General features: G+C 43.8%; 1 protein-coding gene across 2 annotated transcripts; it reads left to right on the top strand.

Moving 5' to 3' along the window:
- The first annotated feature begins 70 nt into the window (after window positions 1-70).
- Window positions 71-20,476, top strand: LOC135370631 (ubiquitin-protein ligase E3B-like). Of its 2 annotated transcripts, XM_064604415.1 has the most exons (29): window positions 71-275; window positions 811-928; window positions 1,004-1,118; window positions 1,234-1,298; window positions 1,419-1,475; window positions 1,554-1,658; window positions 1,739-1,838; window positions 2,553-2,721; window positions 3,306-3,411; window positions 3,493-3,648; window positions 4,914-4,943; window positions 5,173-5,285; window positions 6,497-6,666; window positions 7,376-7,393; window positions 7,481-7,642; window positions 9,442-9,613; window positions 10,201-10,319; window positions 10,652-10,766; window positions 10,848-10,947; window positions 11,022-11,141; window positions 12,388-12,465; window positions 12,532-12,630; window positions 12,712-12,819; window positions 13,326-13,463; window positions 13,528-13,652; window positions 14,664-14,846; window positions 15,821-15,932; window positions 18,001-18,093; window positions 18,958-20,476. In XM_064604415.1, exons 2-29 carry the CDS (start codon window positions 815-817, stop codon window positions 19,147-19,149), a joined length of 3,234 nt encoding a protein of 1,077 aa, XP_064460485.1. In that variant the 5' UTR covers window positions 71-275; window positions 811-814; the 3' UTR covers window positions 19,150-20,476. The 2 variants fall into 2 exon arrangements, with proteins under 2 accessions (XP_064460485.1, XP_064460486.1); XM_064604416.1 differs by lacking the exon at window positions 7,376-7,393.
- Window positions 20,477-21,004: the final 528 nt, after the last annotated feature.

The following is a 21,004-nucleotide window of genomic DNA, read 5'->3' as shown; positions in this document are numbered from 1 at the left end:
AAATTTATTTGCAGATATTTATGTCAGTTGAGCTTACTCACTGTTACTCACACCAATCACGTCAGCGAAGCTTGTCGTCTGCGTAGTTGAAAATAGTCTGCATCCGCTGTGTTTTGGTAGTGACCGAAACTGTTATCCGTGTGTTTCATTCGAGAAATATTTATGCGTGAACGCACATTGCTCTAGTTCATCTACAAACATGTAGCGTCATACACGCTAGCTTGTTTTCTGTGATCGCTTCAAAATGGTGTGAACTTTGCAACTGCGACTTCGAAGTACGTTGGTTTCGCCATGTAAACATTAGCGCACTGTCATAACTGTAAAGAGCTGGACGTTTACTTTTTATTTGCAATGGCGTTGCCTGTCGTTTCGGTTATGAGAGCTCATGGTTCTTGTCTTAGAAGCACTCGATTTCCTTCGAATCACGATACGCATAGCTATGATGCTACTGCACTGTTGGCAGTTAACGTTTTATAGGTTTCTTTATGCATTTTGTTGTTCAGCTGCTGTGCTTGTTGCTAGGCTATAGAATCTTCGTAAGAGAACAAACGGAAAATACGTTCACCGTGTTATGAAGCCTTAATCTGACAACATTAACACGAAGGATCTTCAGTGCGCACGATATGAAAGGGTGCTAGGTGCCTACAGTAATGTTAATTACCCATGTTGTCATTACACTCGCAGCTGAACTTTATGGCCACATAACACTAACTCTTTGCTTATCGTTTTGTTTGGCCATCTGTGTTACGTTATCACCACCGCAGCAGCACTGTCTCATATAACGTAACTGCATTCCATGTCTCCCCGTAGTATCATGTTCGCGCAGCCCAACACAAGTGCGAAAGATCAGTTCTTGGAACAAGCCAAAGCTGCCCGAGAAGAAAGGGCACAAGAAAGAAAGAGGGAACAAGCTGCAACTTCCATACAGGTAGTGCAATAATGTGCTGTGGCTCCCAAGTTATACCTCTTCGGCTTAGATTTGTGATCAGCATTTTCTTTACAGGCATGTGTCAGAGGGTTCCTGGCACGACAGAGGTTACGGAAGGAATTTCGAAATGCGTTTGACTCAATTCTTCATAATGGTGATGGAGATGCAGCCAATCTGTGTTCCAAGTCAGGTATTGTACGATTTTCTTAAACGAATCTTGTAGCAAGGTGTAGAGCTTACATGGGCGCATTTTAAAGGACGACACCTTTTGTGATGTGAAGCTCACTGCTTGCTTCATTTTTCAGCATTGGATATTTTTGAAACCACAAGAAAATTCCTTTTCACATTCCAACCGGACAAAGACAGAGAGGTACAGTAAATATAAACGGAAAAGGAGGAAGTGAAATTGTTTGTGATCGGTGATGTCCACCAAAACGTCCTTGGACATTCGCGTGTCCTTGTGCTAAAAAAATTTCCAAATCCTTCACAGAGGTTCGAAAGGTTATGCCGCTACATTATAGCGAGCATGGACACAGATTCCATAAAGGTACGTTTGTCGACCAATTGCAGCATAGTTCTTCTTGCATGTACAAAATGAGAGTTCACCAAAAATTTCAATTGACAGCAAAGCTACGTGTCCGTCGCATTAAGCAAGGAACACGCTGTCTTTTGGATTCAGCAGTTGAAGACAATTCTTTGGAACTGCTGCATCTATGTGCAAGACCTAAAGGTACAACACAAACACTTTTTAATATACGACACGGTGTCGCAAAGCACATTCCTAACGTCTCGAAATCTTCGCGTTTCCAGCCGGAGTCTCCGCAGGAAGTGAAACCGCTAATGCTCCACTTGCACATTCTGGTAACATTTACTAACACATCTTCGTGGAGAGTACTCAAGGATAAGTCCTGTAAGTTCTTGGCTTTCAAACTGTAATGGTCAGTAAGGGTAACAATGTACTGTACCACTTGACACCTAAGCCACAAGCTTGTGGCACAGTATTTAATCTCGGCATAGAACATCTGTATGCCTTAGCTGCTAAATAGGTGCTATACAAATCAAAACACAAACTCTTATTCATTTGGGAAGCCTCTTCGTCAGTTATTGCACTGCTACCGTAATTTCACGCGTATAAGCCGCACTGCAGATAAGCCGCAGGACCCGTTTTTATGAACGTTTTGGAAATGTTCGAGCAGATAAGCTGCGGGCAATACGACACGACTGATTTGTGCGACAAAGGAGACCATAGAGAAGGCCATAAACCCTGTGGTACATACTCCGGGGTTGGCATGGTGTACAACAAAGGAGGTCAGTTGTAGTGTTTTACCAAAATCGGGTTGTGCCCTTGTTGCATGTTTTTCGTGGATCGACGGGTCAGTGGCCTTCCAGAAGACATGAGGGCCTTTCGTTAAAACCGGCTCGTGAGGAAAATATCAGGGAAAAATAGTCATCAGATAAGCCGCACCGGCGGATGAGCCGCGGCTAATACGCGTGAAATTACGGTATGTGCAGCGAGGAAGCATGTCTCGATCATTTTGTGAAGCTTCTCCATGCACCAGACGTTGTTACTTGATCATAGTGTTGGGTTCAGGTACGGAAGCATTCCTTTAATTTTGCGGTGCAGGTGAACCACTACGTCCAGTCTTAAATCAGCTCTGCAGCAATGTCATGCACTACCTGGTTGTGAAGGGCCTCTATCCGACGCTACAGTGCTTGCTGGTCAGAGGCTTAGCCCGTGCCAAGCCCTCGCTGAAGAGAGCAGCGCTCATGGCTGCAACAAACCTTGCACTCAGGTGGCTCCTCTTTTAGTTCGTGCCTCTCTATATTCGAGACCTTCTTGTTTCCACACGTTATATATTCACTATGGCATCGAACTGGAGTAGTGTGTGTCACAGTAGTGTGTCACTAGTATCGAGTGTGTTCATTCATTGTTCCGTTTAATCCAGTGCACGCTACAGACTGAATAATGCATAAAGTAAAACGGAGTCACTGTAGCAGTTTCCCTGATCCTAGAGGTTCTCAAACTGGGTTCCACGGCATTCGTTGCACCCTGTTCAGTGGCATCACTGCTAACCTTTTGAGTAGCCAATACATCATTCAAAAAGTAAAAGCGATTGTTGTACGGCATATCGTAACATGATGTATCATTATGTGCAGGATTTACCGTTTATAATTAGGTCCCTGCGTTTTAGGGTAAAGCCCATTTCTGTCCATCTTGTTCGTTGTTTGAGGAAGTAATTTTTAGCGTGGGCATGTTTAGGGCATGTCACAGGTATGGGGGAGGGGGGATTCTTGACTATGCCAAAAAAAATGTATAAGGGTTCTAAAAAAAACGTGAGAACTCCCGCACTAATCCGATCTTCATCTACTGCACCAGGCCGCTTCATGCAACTCAACCCCAAGACGACTTCCTGAACTTGTTTTTGCTTCACATTCTGTCAGTGCCTGCCTTGGCACAGCATTTGCTGGCCATTGCACCAGAGGTCAGTTGCAAAATATTTATTACGCAAGCACCAATCGCAGCATGCACTAAACTGATGGCGTCGTACGACATTGCATTACAGTCGATAGCTCTACTGAATGCCCACTCCATATTCAAGAGGACGCTCGACTTCCTCATGGTAGAGCAGAACATGCGCATCATCTTCAACGCACTCGAAGGGAACTATGCACTCTGCCTGCTCGCTAACGTTGTGCACCTAGCTCACATCAATATTGAGGTGGGTGATTTTGTCGCTTAAATGAGTTGTGACGCTAACCCCAAACTTATTGCAAATTAATCTAAAAATGCAATTATTTGCGTCGTCGTGAACCTGCATTCAAGGTTTTAGAGCAAAACGGGGTAATAGAAAATTGGCACTACAAATACTGATACTCGTGCAGCTGTGCCATCACAGTAGGCATCTCTGACAGCGAGGCGGCCGTGGGAAAAGTCACATGCTTTCGAGGACCAATAGGCATGGCTAAGGCTCTTGCTCCTATGACATCAGAGCTTGAGGCTGAAGTGTGTGACAAATACCTAAACTGGTGACATCTTGGCTACACTAGAATTCTTACACACCACGGTTGCTGCCTCTCTGTGCCCCTTAGGTGCCCCTTCACCGATGAGTATTGGAACGCACACTCTTAGAGCAGTTACACTAGCGCCATCTGGGCAGCACCAGCAAAAGCTTTGTGACAAGTGTGTACTAGTATTGCAATTTACAAACCTACATTTGTAGCAACCCGACGTAGAATTCTCAGTGTATCACCCATTTTCAGTTTGCAGAAAGAGAGTGTCGTCGGCTTTGATTTGAAATTCTCCGTTGATGGGCACCAAGCGCCCATTGCGTAAAGCGCATGGCACACATAGCAAAGTCTGCATTGCAACAGATGCGTATGTGCGCCTTTGTTGTTCTAGACTATTCTGACAAGATTTATGATGACAACGCTTCCACTGTGTGGTATGCAAAGACACAAAAACATTTCCTTGGTTCAGGAGCACGAGTTCGTTTTACAGAGAAAGAAGTTGGCAAGAGCAGTTTACATTAAAGTTATATGAGATAGTGCCTTGCATGCTTTGCTGATACGGAAATGATGCAAAAATATCTGAACATACATTTAGTTGTCTCTTTATGTTTGGTGATGTCACAGGGTGTGTGCCGCAGATAAATGCAGGGGTCTTCTTTCCTATTGCAGTATGCAACTTGTTGATTTTATAGAGAGCTCTTCTGTAGATGAATCATTTTTTAGAATACTGTTTTTTAGACTCACTTTTAAAAGAGGGGACAAGTTGCGGTTTGTGTGTTGCTTTCCCATACGCATCAAAGAAGAAGAAATTGCTAACAAAACAAAATTACAGCTAAAGGCTATGCACAGGGGTGAAATCGGTTAAAAACCAACCTATAATTTATGTCATAATCCGTCTTGTTCTAGTATGGGTAGTGAATAATGTGGAAATAACTGCTGAATATCACATCGCTTAAACTTCCGCTTTTTATTTCAGGATCTCAGTTCACGGCTTCTAGATTTCGTGGTAAGTCTGCTATATTAGCCATAAAAATGGTTTTCTGCTGGAACTTGAAGTGGTCCCCTATGCAAAACTGCATAAATGCATACACTAAAGCTTTTTGGAGATGTATCTGGAGCTTTGGGGCAGACGATGGCTTGCATAAACTGCAGCAAGATAAAGAGACATGTGATTGACTCTACAGGACCTCGCCATGCATGCAGATTTCTTGATGTTTTCTGTTCTGGTTTTCCAGCACGTTTCAACTAAGCTGCTTGAGAGTTGCCAAAAGTATGTCGTCAACAAAAAGTCCAACCTGACGCATTGGCATCCCATCCTCGGCTGGTTTGCTCAAAGCATCGACCACGGGTAAGCCCTCACCCGCGCGCACGTCTTTCACATGGTGTACGGCTCGCATCAAAGTCAACTTGAACGCTGCTCCAGCCTGCGAAGCGGGAAGAGACCCACCCTGGCAGCGCCTAGCAGAAAACAATGCCTTCATAAAGATGGTCACCCCTCGAACTGTAAATACAGTCGCTTCCATATTCCATATTCCCGCTTCTGCCTGATGACATCAGCTTCTATTTCACGAAGCGACATTTCGTCGCTGTACACTGACAGAGGCACTGCAGTCATCAAATCTGCAAGTCGGCTTCACCTAACGCATGCGTGCTGTAGGTGAAGCTCGCTTTACAGCGCGACTCGCGGCCGCACAGCACGTGCCGGGGCCTTTTGAATCAAGCCGTTGGCCAAAAACGAAGACGCAAAAGCGTGACGACAGACCCCTTCTACGCAGAGGAATGGAAAATGAACAATCATTGCCTGTTTTTTTTTTTTCCTCAATATTTTAGTTGGTTGGTTTCTTTTGATACGAATTTCGGATGATACCAATATTTCCCGTCACCCCAAAAGAGAGAAATTCGCTGGTTGGGCAAACAGAGTCCAAAATATCGAGCGACGGGGCTGTACAGCATCCGAAATTTGGGACGTTCTTATACATCAACTCTATGGGACCCGCGGCCGTTCCGCGAACGAGTCCGAATAATAGAGCATGTCCAAAAAATCGGTCGGCAACTGTAGATGACCAAAACACCCTCCGCCGTTATTCCTACTAAGCACCACCAGGGTCCGCTGGCCGGAATGGCGTTCAAGTTAACTCTGATGCGAGCTGTACCGTAATTTCTAGCCGATAACATGCGCGAACCGAAAAAAAATTGCACCAAGACCACAAAAAGCAACAGAAAACTGGAAACCAAATTTCGTCATATAACATGTGCATTACATACGCCGGAAATTGCGGTTAAGTGGATTACGTGTGGTGAGAAAGGTACAGCTTGGGACAAAAAGTTACGGAACACCAGGGTGTCACATTTCTTCTTTGGAGCGACGCCCTAGCAGCAAACTGGAGAGGACGCACGTACTGAAAGATGGATTTGTAGCCCATCAACCATTTCTTATTTGATCCGTTCCTGGTCGGTTGTAGGAGGCCGCTCCGTAAAAGAAATATGCCAGTGTTGTGTTCCGTAAGCTTTTGTCTCAAGCTGTACCAATTCTGAACTTGATTATTTTCTTGTTTGAAGCCTGCACGAGTCCTTGTGCAGCGTGAAGCAGCAGCTTCAGCTGCTCTGGAGTGGTCCCATGATTAAAGTTCTCTTCGGGCATTTGGTGGAAATGGTTTCGTCTGCGGAAGCTACGTCGCAAGTGGAGCATGGTGGGCCCACATCACCAGGTGTGGGTGGTGGTACATCCAGTGAGTTTGACTGTACTTTACATACATTTGACAATAGGGCTGCCTTGCCGAATATACAGAGTGTTTCAATTAAGAGTGACCCCTGATTATTAAAAAAAATGTACTCGAGATAAAAATCAGATACCTTCTGCGTCATACTTGTGAAGGTTTCTGACGCCCAAACAGGTGGTTTTCATCAGTGTACCTCATTATTTTGTCTAATTAGCTTAATTGAACTAAAAAAAATTCCCACGGAACGGTAAAGGCAAGGCTAGTGATCGTGCAAGATCCTGTAATTGTGACTGAAATGGGGTGTTGCGGCCATGGGCTTTCTAATTAGCGCAAAAAAACGTTACCTTTCCTTGGGATTTTTTTTTAGTTCAATTGAGCTAATTAGACAAATTAATGAGATACACTGGTCACTGAGGTCACTCACTAATGAGGTCACTGGATACAAATAAACCTTCACACATAGCGTACACTCACCACTTGCAGGAATGTTGAAAGAAATTTATCGGTGGCATCCTCAGTGGCCTCAATGGTGCTACTGTGCACTGCTCGTGCGTAGAGCACTGGCAAGACTACTGAGGACTCCACTGAGGAATTTCCTCAATGTTTGTGCAAGCAATCCCAGAAGGGGCTTGCAGGGGGCTTCCCAACAACTTTGTACACTTCATCCAGACTTCCTGTAGAATGTTCCTCCGCATTATGGTGTAATTACTCTTTATAGGTACCTCACGTATTCAAGGTAGGAAAATGCCTCGATAGGGTTTAAAAAAAAAAAAAAAAGATGCCCGTTATTAGTAATGCACAAATGCACTCTTCGGCTTTTCAGGCATACTGAAGAAAGCCCTGGAACGCGCATCCTCGGGGAGGACGTGCTGCGTGCAATATCGGCGTCTGGGAGCACCGGAAACCACGTCCGTGGCCCTCACCTGTGCCTTGTTTGAAACAGCACTTTCTAGTCTCACACAACTCAAACTGGATATTCTCACAGGTACGTATTATACCTTCACAAGTTCCTTTGCATACCCTTGCTAGTGTCTGGCCATCCATGTAGTACTACAGTCGCCGACCGATTTTTTGGACCCCGATTTTTCAGACATGCTCAATTATTCGGACCTGTTTGCGGAACGGCCCCCGTAGAGTTGATGTATAAGAGCGTCCAAAATTTCGGACGCTGTGTAGCTCCGTCGCTCGATATTTCGGACTCTGTTTGCCCAATCAGCGAATTGCTCTCTTGGGGTGACGGATATATATTGGCATCGTCCGAAATTCGTATAGAAAGAAATCAATCAACTAAAATATTGAGGCAAAATAATAGGCAGTGATGATTGGTCATTTTCCATTCCTCTGAGTAGAAGAGGTCTGTCGTGGCGCCTTTCTGTCTCCGATTTGGACAAGGGCCCAGCACGTGCTCTCCGCCCGCGAGTCGAGCGACGGCGCTGTAAAGCGAGCTTCACCTAAAGCACGCATGCGTTAGGTGAAGCCGACTTGCGGACTTGATGACGGCGGTGCCTCTGACAGTGTACATTGACGAAATGTCGCTTCGGGAAATAGAAGCTTATGTCATCAGGCAGAGCTGGAAGTGCGTTACGAAAGCATCGGCATATTTTTCCAGCCTACTAGGGCCTAGTAAAGTTTATTTTGAAGCGAAATTCGTTTTTTCGGACTGCTCGATTATTCGGACTCTTGCACGATCCCCGCCGAGTCCGGAAAATCGGACAGCGACTGTAACTCAGTTGCCCAGAAGTGCGTTTGTAACGTAAGTAGGGCTTGGCCATGATGAGGTGGTCGTACGCCCTCCATCGTTGCTCCTCCAGCTTCTCTCCCAAAAGGGGGATTGTGTTACTACCCCTTTATGTGAACTGAATTGAATAATGGCAGTCGCGGAAAGGCGCCACAAGTGGGATTCAAACCCACACCCTCTGATTTTGGGTCGGATATGCTAATCGGAGTGTGTGTGTGTTCGAATCCCACCCCTGATGTATTTTCTTCAGGGCATTTTGAGGCTTGTGTTGTGTTCATCCCTCTATGTCTAATTGCCTCATCTACAGTAGCTTAGCCAGAAAAATATTTCGGGAGGGGTCTTATGGGAACTTTACATGGGGGAGGAGGATCTCGCCCTCGTTTCCCTCTCCCGTATGCACTACCAAAGGTATGGTGTCGGGAGAGGGGTCAAACCCCCCGGGCACCCCCTGGCTACGCCACTGCTCATCTACTACTTTATGTGTTGTGTAATCGTGCGACTATTTTACACCTTCTACCTAGCTTGAAACTGAAATTTTAGCGAATCTTGTTGGCTAACCATGGCCCATAGCTGGCAAAATCACGTAAGAGGCACATGACTCAACATAGACAACATATTGTTGGATGTATATTGATTTTAGACATGTTTTCCTAGCACTTAATGAGATTAGAATTCTCGTTTGAGGCATCCGTATTTACTGTCATCTTCCGCGTACTGTAAAAAAAATTTTCTGTGGTCCAATCTGAAAATCTAGCCCTGTGAAGCACTACAAATTACTTAAATCTACCAGCCAAAACATATTTCACGCAAATTAAACACTTCTTCGTGGTGTTAGGTATCGCCGCATAGCTCCCTCTGTGTTCACTTAAACAAACTATGTATTGTGTAACTGCCACCTATTGTACATTTTTGTAAAAATAAATATAGATATCCAACAGTGGCGCCATAATATTTTAAAGATGTATGAGGGATCCCATAGGGGTTGGTTTGCTGGTGGGATCTAAAAGAGCCCCTTTTTTTCTTCTTTATCACTGTGTCTGGCATAGGCCTCTGCTATCAAGACATGGTGCTTCCTCATTTGTGGAGGCTTATCCACAGCCTGGGTCCTGGGCATGGAGTGAAAGCATTCTTGGATCTCTTGGCAGTCACAACAAAGTCGACCGGTCCAGAATTTCAGATCCTTATTCTGTTCTGTGACTGCGCGACGCACCTCATCACGTGAGAAGCATGTTTTGAAGACTATCCTCGCATCTGCTGACCAAGAGCGAGGGAGGCTCCGCCTCCTGGATGCCGGCCAATAGGAGGACGCGGAGGGCAGGCACATCCCAAGCCTCTGCTCTCACCTAAGAGAGGTTGCAGCGTTACCGTTGTTTCGCGTGTCACAGGGCTTCAGCCATGGCGCACCAATCTAACCAACGACTTCGCCGTCCGTCAACAACGAGGCCAAGCGGGAGTCGCACGTACGGCGGTTAACAGGCAGCAAAGCCGTTGGTTAGATTGGTGCGCCATGGCAGAAGCCTTGGGGCAGGCAAAACAGCGGCAGCTGCTGGTTAACGGACGGCGAAGCCATTGGTTAGATTGGTGCGCCATGGCAGAAGCCTTGCGACACTCGAAACAACGGTAACGCTGCGCCATCTCTTGGGCGAGAGCAGAGGCTTGGGAAGTGCCTGCCCTCCGCGTCCTCGTATTGGCCTGCTTCCAGTAGCCGGAACCTCCCTGGCTCTTGGTCAGCAAACGCAAGGATAGTCGTTTTGAACGTTGGTACCCTGTATTAGACCAGACAGATTATGTGGCTCGCTTTACAGCATATTGGATGATCTCGAGATGTACGAACAGCAGCGCCCGTTTTCTTTGGACGACCTGGTTGCTGTGTCTTCGTTCCTCAACACGTTTGTTTTCAAGCTGATATGGAACGGTCTCATTGGTACGTACTTTTTCTTCCTTTTCGCAAATAGAATTTTTGAAAAATTGTTCCCAATTCACTAAACGTACAAACTGGAATGTAGCTCGAACCCTGTTTTAAAAAAAATGCAGCAGAGAAAACCGACCCTCATCTTATAAACTGGTCATTGGCAGGAAAAAAACTGCAAGTCTCGCAACAATGCGTAGTGGACAACACTTTCTATTATTTTTTTGTTTGTTTGTGATTTTTCCTCAATTTGTAAGTTGAGGATCGACCTACATTACAGTTCATATCGTAGTTACTACTGCATCAAAACAGTCTGTTTCACGTATCCTGTACGTCTGCCGTTGCAGATCTCAAGTCTGTGAACACAAACCAGCTGCTCTCTTCTTCACACACTTTACTCATGCTCTTGTACAAACGCGACTGTCGCAGGAGTTACACTCTGACAGATCATTGGCTTATCAAGTGAGGTTACGTGATGTTCTATGAACCGATATGCACATTGCTGTTGACAAAAATGTTGATCTCAACTATGACTGTTGGTAGAGAGGTCAGAGTTGGGCCGTTTATGAACGATCTCGAGAAAGGAAAGAAGGCAGCTCAGGTTCTCATGCAGAAGGTGCCCCATATTATACCACACAAAGAGGTAAACTGAAAAATTCCTACCTCCTTTTTTTAATTAGTTCACATTGAATTGATATGTATCGATTGGCTGTGCAGAGGGTGGTGCTTTTTCGGAAGTATGTCAACAATGAGAAGACAGTCCTTGGGCTCACGGAGTCTGCATGTGCGTCGTCGCAGTCGACACTTATTACTGTACATAGGTCAAGGATTGTAGAGGTAAGTGCATGTGCTCTGCTTAGAATGTGAGCGCTCGAACTTAACAGATAATTGTAGGAATTGGGGGGGAATTGTGGGAAGCTATGAATGAAGACGATCGACCACGGGTTCAAGTAGTTTTGACATGGACTGTATGCCTTTCCGGTCGTTTCTGTGGATGCCAGTTAAGAAATCTGTGTAATGTTTTTGGCGTTACGTTTTAGTGTAGGGTTAAATTAATAAAATTAATGTAATCAATTTAATTTTCATCAAATAAAAACATCAAATAAATTAAACCTCGCCAAAGTAAATTTTGCACCCAAACCTCACAGGTCTCTCCCAAGTCTTTTGCGTGCAAGATTACTCAAGGAATCTGTACTTCAGTACTCAATAATGTTGGGGACTAAGTCATCTTATCAGATTCTAGCCCGATAAGATGCAGTCGATTGATTCATTGACAGTAATGATTATTTAACAGCAAAATAGTCTGAGGTTATCTGTGTTTGACACTTGCTGCAAAAGAGTCATAAAAGACATAAAGAGACGACACAACATCATATTTCAATACGCCGTAAAGTACACCCTCTGTTTCAAGTTTATAAAAATCCAATCATATGCTGCAATTTTCAAGCTCTGTAGGTACTGACATTAAGTGACAGAGTAATTACGTGGGTAGAACAACTGTGCGATTTCATACAGTACTCATATATAGGGCCCTGTGTTTTCGGGTTTTATGTTTGTTTGTTTTTTTAGTTGGGGGTAAAAATCGGGTTTTATTTCAGGAGCCGTAAAACAGGGTTACATCAGGTGATATCGGGTGGACAAGTAGATTTTCGGGTAGAAAATAAGAGGAAGAGCACTTCTCGCATTTTAGATTGACAGCTGAAGTGAGTGTCCAATGCTTAATGTACTCCAGTGCCCGTATTGGCGGCCCAATTGGCACTTTTCCCAAGTTCATTTTCGAAAATTTTCAGGTTTTGCCCTAAGTAATGATGATGCAAATCGGGGGGGCGGGGGGGGGGGGGGGGGGTAAAAACAGGTTTTACCAGGTTTTACCCAAAAACACAGGACCCTACTCAAATGCCCCAAAAGCAGCACCTTACTATTTCTCTTACTCTTTACTCTTACGTGGACTGATATCACCATTTGCACAAGGCCATTGGTAGTACCCTTACTTGCACAAGTTTGAGGATATTGATGGTCTCAAAACATGCTTTTGATCACCCAGTGTTGTGAATGGATGGTAATACAATGTTGCTTTTTGTAGGATGGATATCAGCAGTTAGCTATGCTTCCTACACAAGCACTCAAAGGTGTCATAAGAGTTCGTTTCATCAATGAACAAGTGAGTTCATATGCTCAAGCGCTGATAGAGTCTAATGATTGAGAACGTCACCCCTATTACTTCTAGGGCTTGGATGAGGCTGGAATCGATCAAGACGGAGTTTTCAAAGAATTCTTGGAAGAAACTATCAAGCGGGTCTTTGACCCTTCCCTTAACCTGTTTAGGGTATGTTGTACCTGTTGGATGCTCGAAGAGTTTACGTCAACTGACGTTGCATTCCTAATTTACGCCTTTGTTTACATGTAGGCAACATCGGAGCAGAGATTGTACCCATCTCCGACATCCAACATCCATGAGAATCATCTGTCCCTATTTGAGTTTGTCGGGAAAATGCTGGGCAAGGCAGTGTATGAGGTTCGTTACTTGCATTAGTAAGAGTATTAGCATTAGAAACTGAATGTAGTCACACTCTATATAGTGATGCAGTGGGATATATATATATTATAATATATATATTATATATATATATATAATATATATATATTATATATATATATATAATATATATATATTATATATATATAATATATATATATTATATATATATATAATATATATATATATTAAGCTTTGGTTTTATCATGCACTTTGTACAAGCGCATACACACTACAGCTAAGCACCAGTGCTAAAATTTTAATGCAGCAATTTTGCCATCCAGGCCAAATTTTAACATTATATCGCTCTGGATTGACATAACTGAATATGTTGAATACTCCCAAGCACAGACAGAATCAACTTATAATGAAAGTACGACGCGCATCTTTCCTGCATTCCGACTGACGAGTTGATGTGTCATCGATAATTCTGATCCCTGTCAGGCATAACCTGTTATGGCCTAAAACGTCTCACTTCGTTGCAGGGTATTGTCGTAGATGTCCCATTTGCGTCTTTCTTCCTGAGCCAACTTTTGGGTCATCAGCACAGTGCCCTCTACAGCTCTATCGACGAACTACCCTCCCTTGATGCTGACCTCTACAGGAGCCTCACCTGCATTAAGGTGAATGCTTACTATGGGTGCTAAACGAGACTGCGGCACTAATGATGGGCGCTTTCTGCAATAGCATTACGACGGCGACGTGCTGGACCTCGACCTCACATTTTCTCTAAACGAGGACTGCATGGGTAAACTGGTGACCCACGAGTTAGTGCCAGGAGGAAAGGTCATCCCAGTCACCAATGAGAACAAGTGAGTAGTCGTTGCTGGTGCTATATGAACAGCTGATTTTGAAAATGAGCTCAGCCATTTTTTCACCAAAGTTGAGAGCCAGAGGCCCTGCTAGCGGTTCAGAAGCCCGCCCGCCCAGAATTACGGCACGAAAAGCAGCGTCCAAGTCTGGGTAGCACACAGCAATTCCAAAGTCCCCCTTTGACACGATGTCCCTCCATGCAGGGACACTAGGGAGACATCTGAAATACACTACGGTTGCGATGAAATGTTTTACTAGGTCATGCATGCTGCACAGTAGTCTTTTTTTCGATTCAGACAAATACAGCTGGGCTAGTTTCAGAGACCTGTACATCATGTGTGGACAGTATACTGTATTTTTTTTTTTAATAGTATCAAATTAAGCATTTGTATTTTAGCTGTTAGTTTTAATTGTCGAACAGAATTAAATGGTATCAAAATTGTCATTCTCTGCTGCTCAGCTGCTTGTTTTCTGCAGTCAATTGCTGTCAACTAACATTTAAATTTTCATTTCTTTTCTTGCGGTATTGTGGGCTCGAAGTACACCTTCATGTGGGCATTGAGGTAAAAATCTAGCATTACTGTGCAGTACTCATGCTATAAACGAGACAAAATTCATAATTTTGGCTGCAATTACTTATAGCATGTTCGCTAACGTTGAAACCAAGGTGATGTATGATAAATTATACCGGAAATTTAAAGCATGCCCTGCAGTACTTGCACCTTTGTTTGTCTCATCCCCTCGTTTCTTGTTCTTGTGTGCTTTAAACGTTAGCTAATTAGTTTTATCTAATTAATTAATTAGGCAATGGAAAAAATGTTGGTGATAAGATACTCGATCGCTGACAACATTCAGCTGGTCCCAGTCACGTAGTGTGTGCTGTCTTTTTTAAATCTTGGCATCTGTTAGTCGAGACACCCTGTAGATGTGCACAGTATGTGAAGTGGTAGCTTTTCTTTTCTTTTTTTTTTACAGAGTTTCGATTAATGTTAGTACTGTGTGTCTTACAGGATCAGTTACATCCACCTTATGGCCCACTTCCGTATGCACGTTCAAATACATGATCAGACCCTGGCATTCTTGCGCGGCTTCCGTTCCATCATTAACCCAGAGTGGTTGACCATGTTCTCCACGCCAGAACTTCAGAGGCTGATTTCGGGAGACAATACACCCATTGATCTGCAAGATCTGCGGTAACACTTTCTCACCTAATCTCCTAGATAAACTCGTTTACCGAAATAAGATTGTTTGCTCCCAAGAAAAGTTCCAGTTATAGGATTTTTCAATTGTTTTATGAATAGTTATCGAGTAGTAACAGTCTAAGCAACATTTGCATTGCTATCCACGCAATAATGTGTGGCGATGCTGCATTACAGAGACATGACCCACTTGTATGAATGTAGAGGCAATTCCCCAGTGGAGTCGTCCGTAGTTTCAGGGACACGATGCTCGGAATTTCCTAAACGTTTGTGTGAGCGACACTGAGGCTTGCATGGGTACGGAATACAGTGCCATTTTGCTGGCACAGTTATGACCCCATGGCTGTCAATGGATAGTACTGTGTTTACTTGAGCATTAGCAAAGCCGTTCCACAAAGCTCACATCGAGAGCCTGAAGTTTTAGGGTTTAACTCATCTTTCCCCGAATTTGCACCCCAAATTGAAGGTTGCCTCTTTAGGGTGAAACCCGATTTTTACATGGCAAATTGCCCTCACTGAAACTTGTTTGGCAGCAAGCGCAATTAGTACATCACCGTTTGTACCAAGCAAGTACAGTTCGTTTGAGTACTAGAGCCCAATTTCTTCCCGAATTTAGCATACTGGCAGCTTTTCTAGCCGAATTCGCATGAATTTAGGGCACATGTTGATTTCCCCGATTTTTACCCCCCTAATTGGAAAAAAAAAAATTCCTGAAAACTTCAGGCTCTACGTCACACCCTGTCAATGATACGATCAACATCCAGCATTGATACAAGATGGGACTTTTGGAGCCTTCATCATCTTCTTCTGTGGCACACCCACTAAAGCACTGAGTTATTGCGCTTAATTGAAAGAAACTTATCCAAGTGCACCTTTTATGTGACATTCCACCGTATGTGTGTATCGTGTATCGCTGCAAGCGACTCTTTATGCTCTTTGTGAACTTCTTTTTCTTTCTTTCGCAATAGACGACACACCAAATATTTCGGTGGATTCCACAACAACCACAGGCTCGTAAATTGGTTGTGGGACATCCTTGAACGTGATTTCACGGCCGAGGAACACAGACTTTTCCTCAAGGTAAGTACGTTTTTCTTGTAGAATAGAATATGAATTTGAAAATTTTTTTAGTGAAACGTATTTTTGTCTCTTGCATCCAATAACTGTGTCAACCAACTAAAATTTGCGCATCATCATGTTGATGATGCGAGGATTCGTCTTCCGAGCATAGTAGAACCTCGTTGAAGCGCGCCTGGTGGCGACGCGGAAGAAGTACGTACAAAGCGGTACTACGGCATAACCGAAAATTGCACATACGCAACCACCTGCCAGCCGATCCATGAGAAACACCGTTTGAGACACAATTTACAAAACCTGCACAGTCCTTATCCTTTATTTCATGCTGATTACCTGAAATCTGTTACTTTCGCTTGCTGACATGCCGCACATTTCCCTGTTTTCGTTTTCCGGCGCCGTACGCTTTTCCGTGGCTTCCCCCCTTTCCCAGTTTATGAAGGCCACGCAGTTCCTACACGACCTCGCCCTTCTCAAATGACCTCGCACTTTGAAAGGAGAAATGCTCGGCTGTACGCAAGGCCAAAGGGACAATGTGACACCATGACTCAGTCTCTCTAACTTGTAACGCAACGAGAATGGTAGCCAGTATGACGGGACGTGAAAAAATGTACGGATTAACCGACGAGTATACGAAAAACCACTGCGGCTTATACCTCTGTCAGACGGGCACACATACGGCACATACGGCACATACGACACTTTTAAAGGCAATGGCACTAAGAAAAGGCTGTAGCTGAAAAATGGCCTTAAACCCTGGGAGGCTGCCAGACGGTGTCCGTGAAGGCGTTTTGCCAGTGATGACTACATCGATAAACACATCTGCAAACGCTGAATGAAATGTAGTTAAATCAGATTTGTTCACTCGGAACAACGTTTGGTTCGAACTTAGCCAATTTGAAAAACAGCAAACGATATTTGTTTTGAATTTTTGGAATATGCAATTTTTTAATGCAAATTTTGATATTTGCAATTTCGATGCTTCGTTGTGCACGCACAGTTTTGGATGCAGACGACATGGAGTGCAGTGGTTCGAGGGTATCACTACGAACTGAGGAGATATAATGAGAAGCAAAGTGCAAATATTCGCCAGAAAAACTCGAGGCGTTTAGCACGAAAAACGTTCACAGAACATTACGTCTCGTAAAAGAATTTTATTTCGAATTGAAGGAAATCTGCGCCATCTTGTTCATGGAGTTTGGTAACGAGACTACGACAGTTTCTGGGGAACGCCGTAAACTGTCTTGTAGGAGCTCCGCTGCCCTTACACCTCACTTTTGTCGCAAAGGCCGTATGACTGACCATCTCGCAATAATTTAAATGACTGTATGCACTTAAGACCGTAACCGTTAAGGCCGTAAGTGTGCCCATCTGACAGGGGCATTAAGTGGTTATTGAATGCATCGTCGACGAATGCTGACGTCGGCGCTTTGCTCGGGAGCATGTTTGAGGGCTTGTATCTTGCTGAGCAAGACACGTAGAGGAATAATTCTTTTTTTCTTCAGCATCCCGGCGTGCGGTACAACGCGTCCATGATATAAATATAATGAACCACATTTATGAAAGTGTCCAAACCCCTTTAATGGCACCTCCGTCGGGGACCCAGATCGAGTACTTTTGAAGCGGAATTACAGCTTATGCGGGTACATTTTAACAAGGTTTTACTGTACAAAGCACGAGAGAAGCACCTTCACTCTCTCCCTCGCTACCCACAAATATAATGCGTATTGTCACAGGAAATGACTCTCACATCCCTTCATGGGAAGGTGTGAGGTGTGCCTGATCCCACTGTAAGTGTTTGCTCCTACGCAGGAAAATTCCCCGTTTGGCATGGCGCTCCGTCTAATAAGCTTTGGAAAGAGTTTTTTTTGTAAATATTATTACAAAAGCGTTTTGGACATTGAATATACGAACTACAACATCACAAGCAGTGGATTGAATACATGCGGTTTGAGATGGTTTCTCAAACCCTTTAAGTTGTGGTTCTACAACTTCGATAAGTGCAGTCTAAATACAATTAAATTATGTTTGTGAAAATAAAGAAATGAGCGAATTCCATGTTGCACTGTTTCAGTTTGTAACGAGTTGCTCTAAGCCACCCCTGCTCGGATTCGCCCACTTGGAGCCTCCGTTCTCAATTCGATGCGTCGAAGTCAGTGACGACCAGGTGAGAATTTTTCCCAAAATGGCTTATATTTCTGTCTGTGGCTTTTGCTACGATTCTTGGTGAGAGTTGTTTTGAAGATTGTTTTGTCTGTCACACTCTGTTCTGAGAAAACAGTCACGACTTTTTGCCCCGAGGAAAGCGTTGTAGTTATGAGGATATTTTATGACTATACAGTAGTGCTGGGAATCCCAGGTGATTTTTTTAGTTCCGTGGCTTTTTCCGCCGAATCCCAGGACAGGCCTGAGATCGAGTCGAGACAGTGTGTACGCGCAGCTTTTAAGGGGACAATAAACAGGTTTATGAGGTGCACTTTTTTTTTATGAGTTCTGATATGTTGCCGACGGCTCCAGACCGACCGAATACCCAGATTTTTCATAAAAAACTAAGGGCTATAGACATCCCGTTTTCACTTCTAAGCTTTTAATATTAAGTTCTAAGCTTTTATAATTAAAAAGTTAAATGACGATTTTTAGGTAATTAGCCATTCAACGGTTGAGCAACAGATGGCTAAGAACATCTGCCGGCCCAGAGATTATAGAAGTGAAAACAGGATCCTTATAGTTTTTCAATGAAAAATCTGTATACACTCTGCAAGTAACCGAGCGTTCTGCGCATATCTCCTCTCCTGGTTACTCCACTCGGAAAGCCCCATTGGCTACGGCGGCGCCCTCCCTCTTCCCTCTCACTGCCTCCTCTCATGCGCAGTGACGCACTTGCACAGCGTATTGAAAAAAAAGACACCCTGTATAATAAGCTTAAATTATCTTGTAAAACAAAAAAATCCATCGAATGACTTGTGACAGCGAGCTACTTGTGTAAGAGCGGCTCTATGTAACTTTGCTACTGTTGCTTTGATTTGTGTAGGATACCGGTGACACCATAGCCAGCGTCATCCGGGGCTTCTTCACAATTCGAAAGAAGGATCCCGTCAACCGACTCCCAACCTCGTCAACTTGCTTCAACCTTCTCAAGCTTCCAAACTACCAAAAGAAAAGCACGCTCCGAGAGAAGCTTCGCTACGCCATCACCAGCAATACCGGCTTTGAATTGTCGTGAACAACTCTGGCATGCAATACGGACATCCTTTACGTAACGGCTTTCACTAGAGCACAGTGCTGTTTGCTTTGGAGGGTCACCTGCAACCCCGTAGGTGTGGTCATTGTGCCTCTCTGTTGGGTGGAACTCCAAAGCAGGAAATGGGGAATGCGGAGCAAACAATTGCTTAGTCTACGATTACCATCAATGTGGTAGAAAAAACCCTTTTTTTTTTTTTTTTTAGTATGCAGAAATCAACACAAGCATCACACATTTTATCATCACATTCCCGCAATGTGGTGTAGCACAGATAAGATGTGCATGAATGTGCGGCTGGACTGTTATGTACCATAGTAGTATAAGTTTATTGGGTCTATTCGGTCTTCTACATTCCTCGTTTAGACCGTCCATTTTGTGTTTTTAAACCACAAAGATAGAGAGCTATGATAGTCACAACATGCATCATTGCATACTTTGCACAAATTCAACTCTGGAGCAGCAACCTACGTTGTCTGTCTAAAACGTGCAAATCGCTAACAGAAAGGTTTCTACGAGCAGGAACGAGAAATATTCCACAAAAATTTTGGGTGCTCCGATACTGACTGTCATTGTAGTAGCGTCACCTGCATCTGCAAATTACTAAGAGTTACGTGTAGTAACATTTGATTAATAAACTCTTCACTGGTGGGGCTTGCAGTTGTAACATTATGTAAAGTATAAAATAGGCACAATGCCCTCATAGTATGCATAGCCAGCACATGTCATGCAATTAGATGGAAGCGTGGGGCATGGGCAACAACCACCTAGACAAGCAGTGCTCCTACTAAACAATACTATGTACCAAAAAGGATTTATATTTTTCACAAAGCAGCTTCCTTTTACAGATGATGTCTAGAATGAGGAAGAGGGAGGAACACATTAGGGCATAGCAGTTTTGTGATGTTTTGCAAGATCAACTACCTCTTCCCATGTGAGAGTTATTACTGTAGTTATTATGATGAGGCATTATCTTTCACTGGCACATTTTTTCTTTTTCCTTCTTTTGACGATTAGAAAGGCCTCTTCGCTTTCCGTCTGGTCAGGCGGACGACGTAAAGAAGCTGCTTCGTGAAAAATTGTCCTTTCTTGACAGTGGGAGCATTCTGCGTTGCCTTATCCTCCTTATGTCACTTCATGCACAATGTGCCACCAACAGAGAATTCTGCAAGGTGTTAAAATGTATCACCACGATTCGGGGAAGCACAATGGGTCCACAAAGCACTCTTCCGCTGAAACATATCACGTGGCTTACGGTTGTATAAAATGACTGTACAGATGTATATAGAATAAAATACTCTTTCTGCAAATGGTGAAGTCTCTTCCTGTGCCTTGTTGGCAGTTGCCCGAGCATAGCGGACAGATGTCATGGCCAGATTGCCCTTATTTTGTTTTATTTCAGATGTGAGATGTAGTATAGTATTTGGATACGTAAAGAATGTATGGATACTCCAAGACAATTGTCCTATGCAGTATATCGGAAGAACATGTCAAGGTTCCAATTGTGTGAAGGATATTCCAAATACTGTAGTGGTGTGTCTCCAGGGGGTCACGGTATGTACTAAGCAACACGGGTCATGGAAGTGCCGAGACCATGCCCTCCAAAATGCATGCAAACCGCACTGCTTGAAAGGGGAACACAAAGGGTACACTGTTTTCACTGAGAATATCTTGCAGGTCGACAGAACATATACATACTGTACTACATATGCTGTCAACCCTGCACTCATTGCAGATTCACTGTTTAAATGAAAGAATCACTTATTCGCACAGCTAACAAGCGCATGCAATGAACATGCTTTCAACATGGCTGCCACAATGTTGGTACTTTTTTTCCGGA

Source organism: Ornithodoros turicata, chromosome 10, assembly GCF_037126465.1.
Source record: "Ornithodoros turicata isolate Travis chromosome 10, ASM3712646v1, whole genome shotgun sequence".
NCBI classification, from domain to species: Eukaryota; Metazoa; Arthropoda; class Arachnida; order Ixodida; family Argasidae; genus Ornithodoros; species Ornithodoros turicata.
The sequence above is the reverse complement of the archived record's forward strand: the minus strand, read 5'-3'. Positions and strand labels throughout refer to the sequence as shown.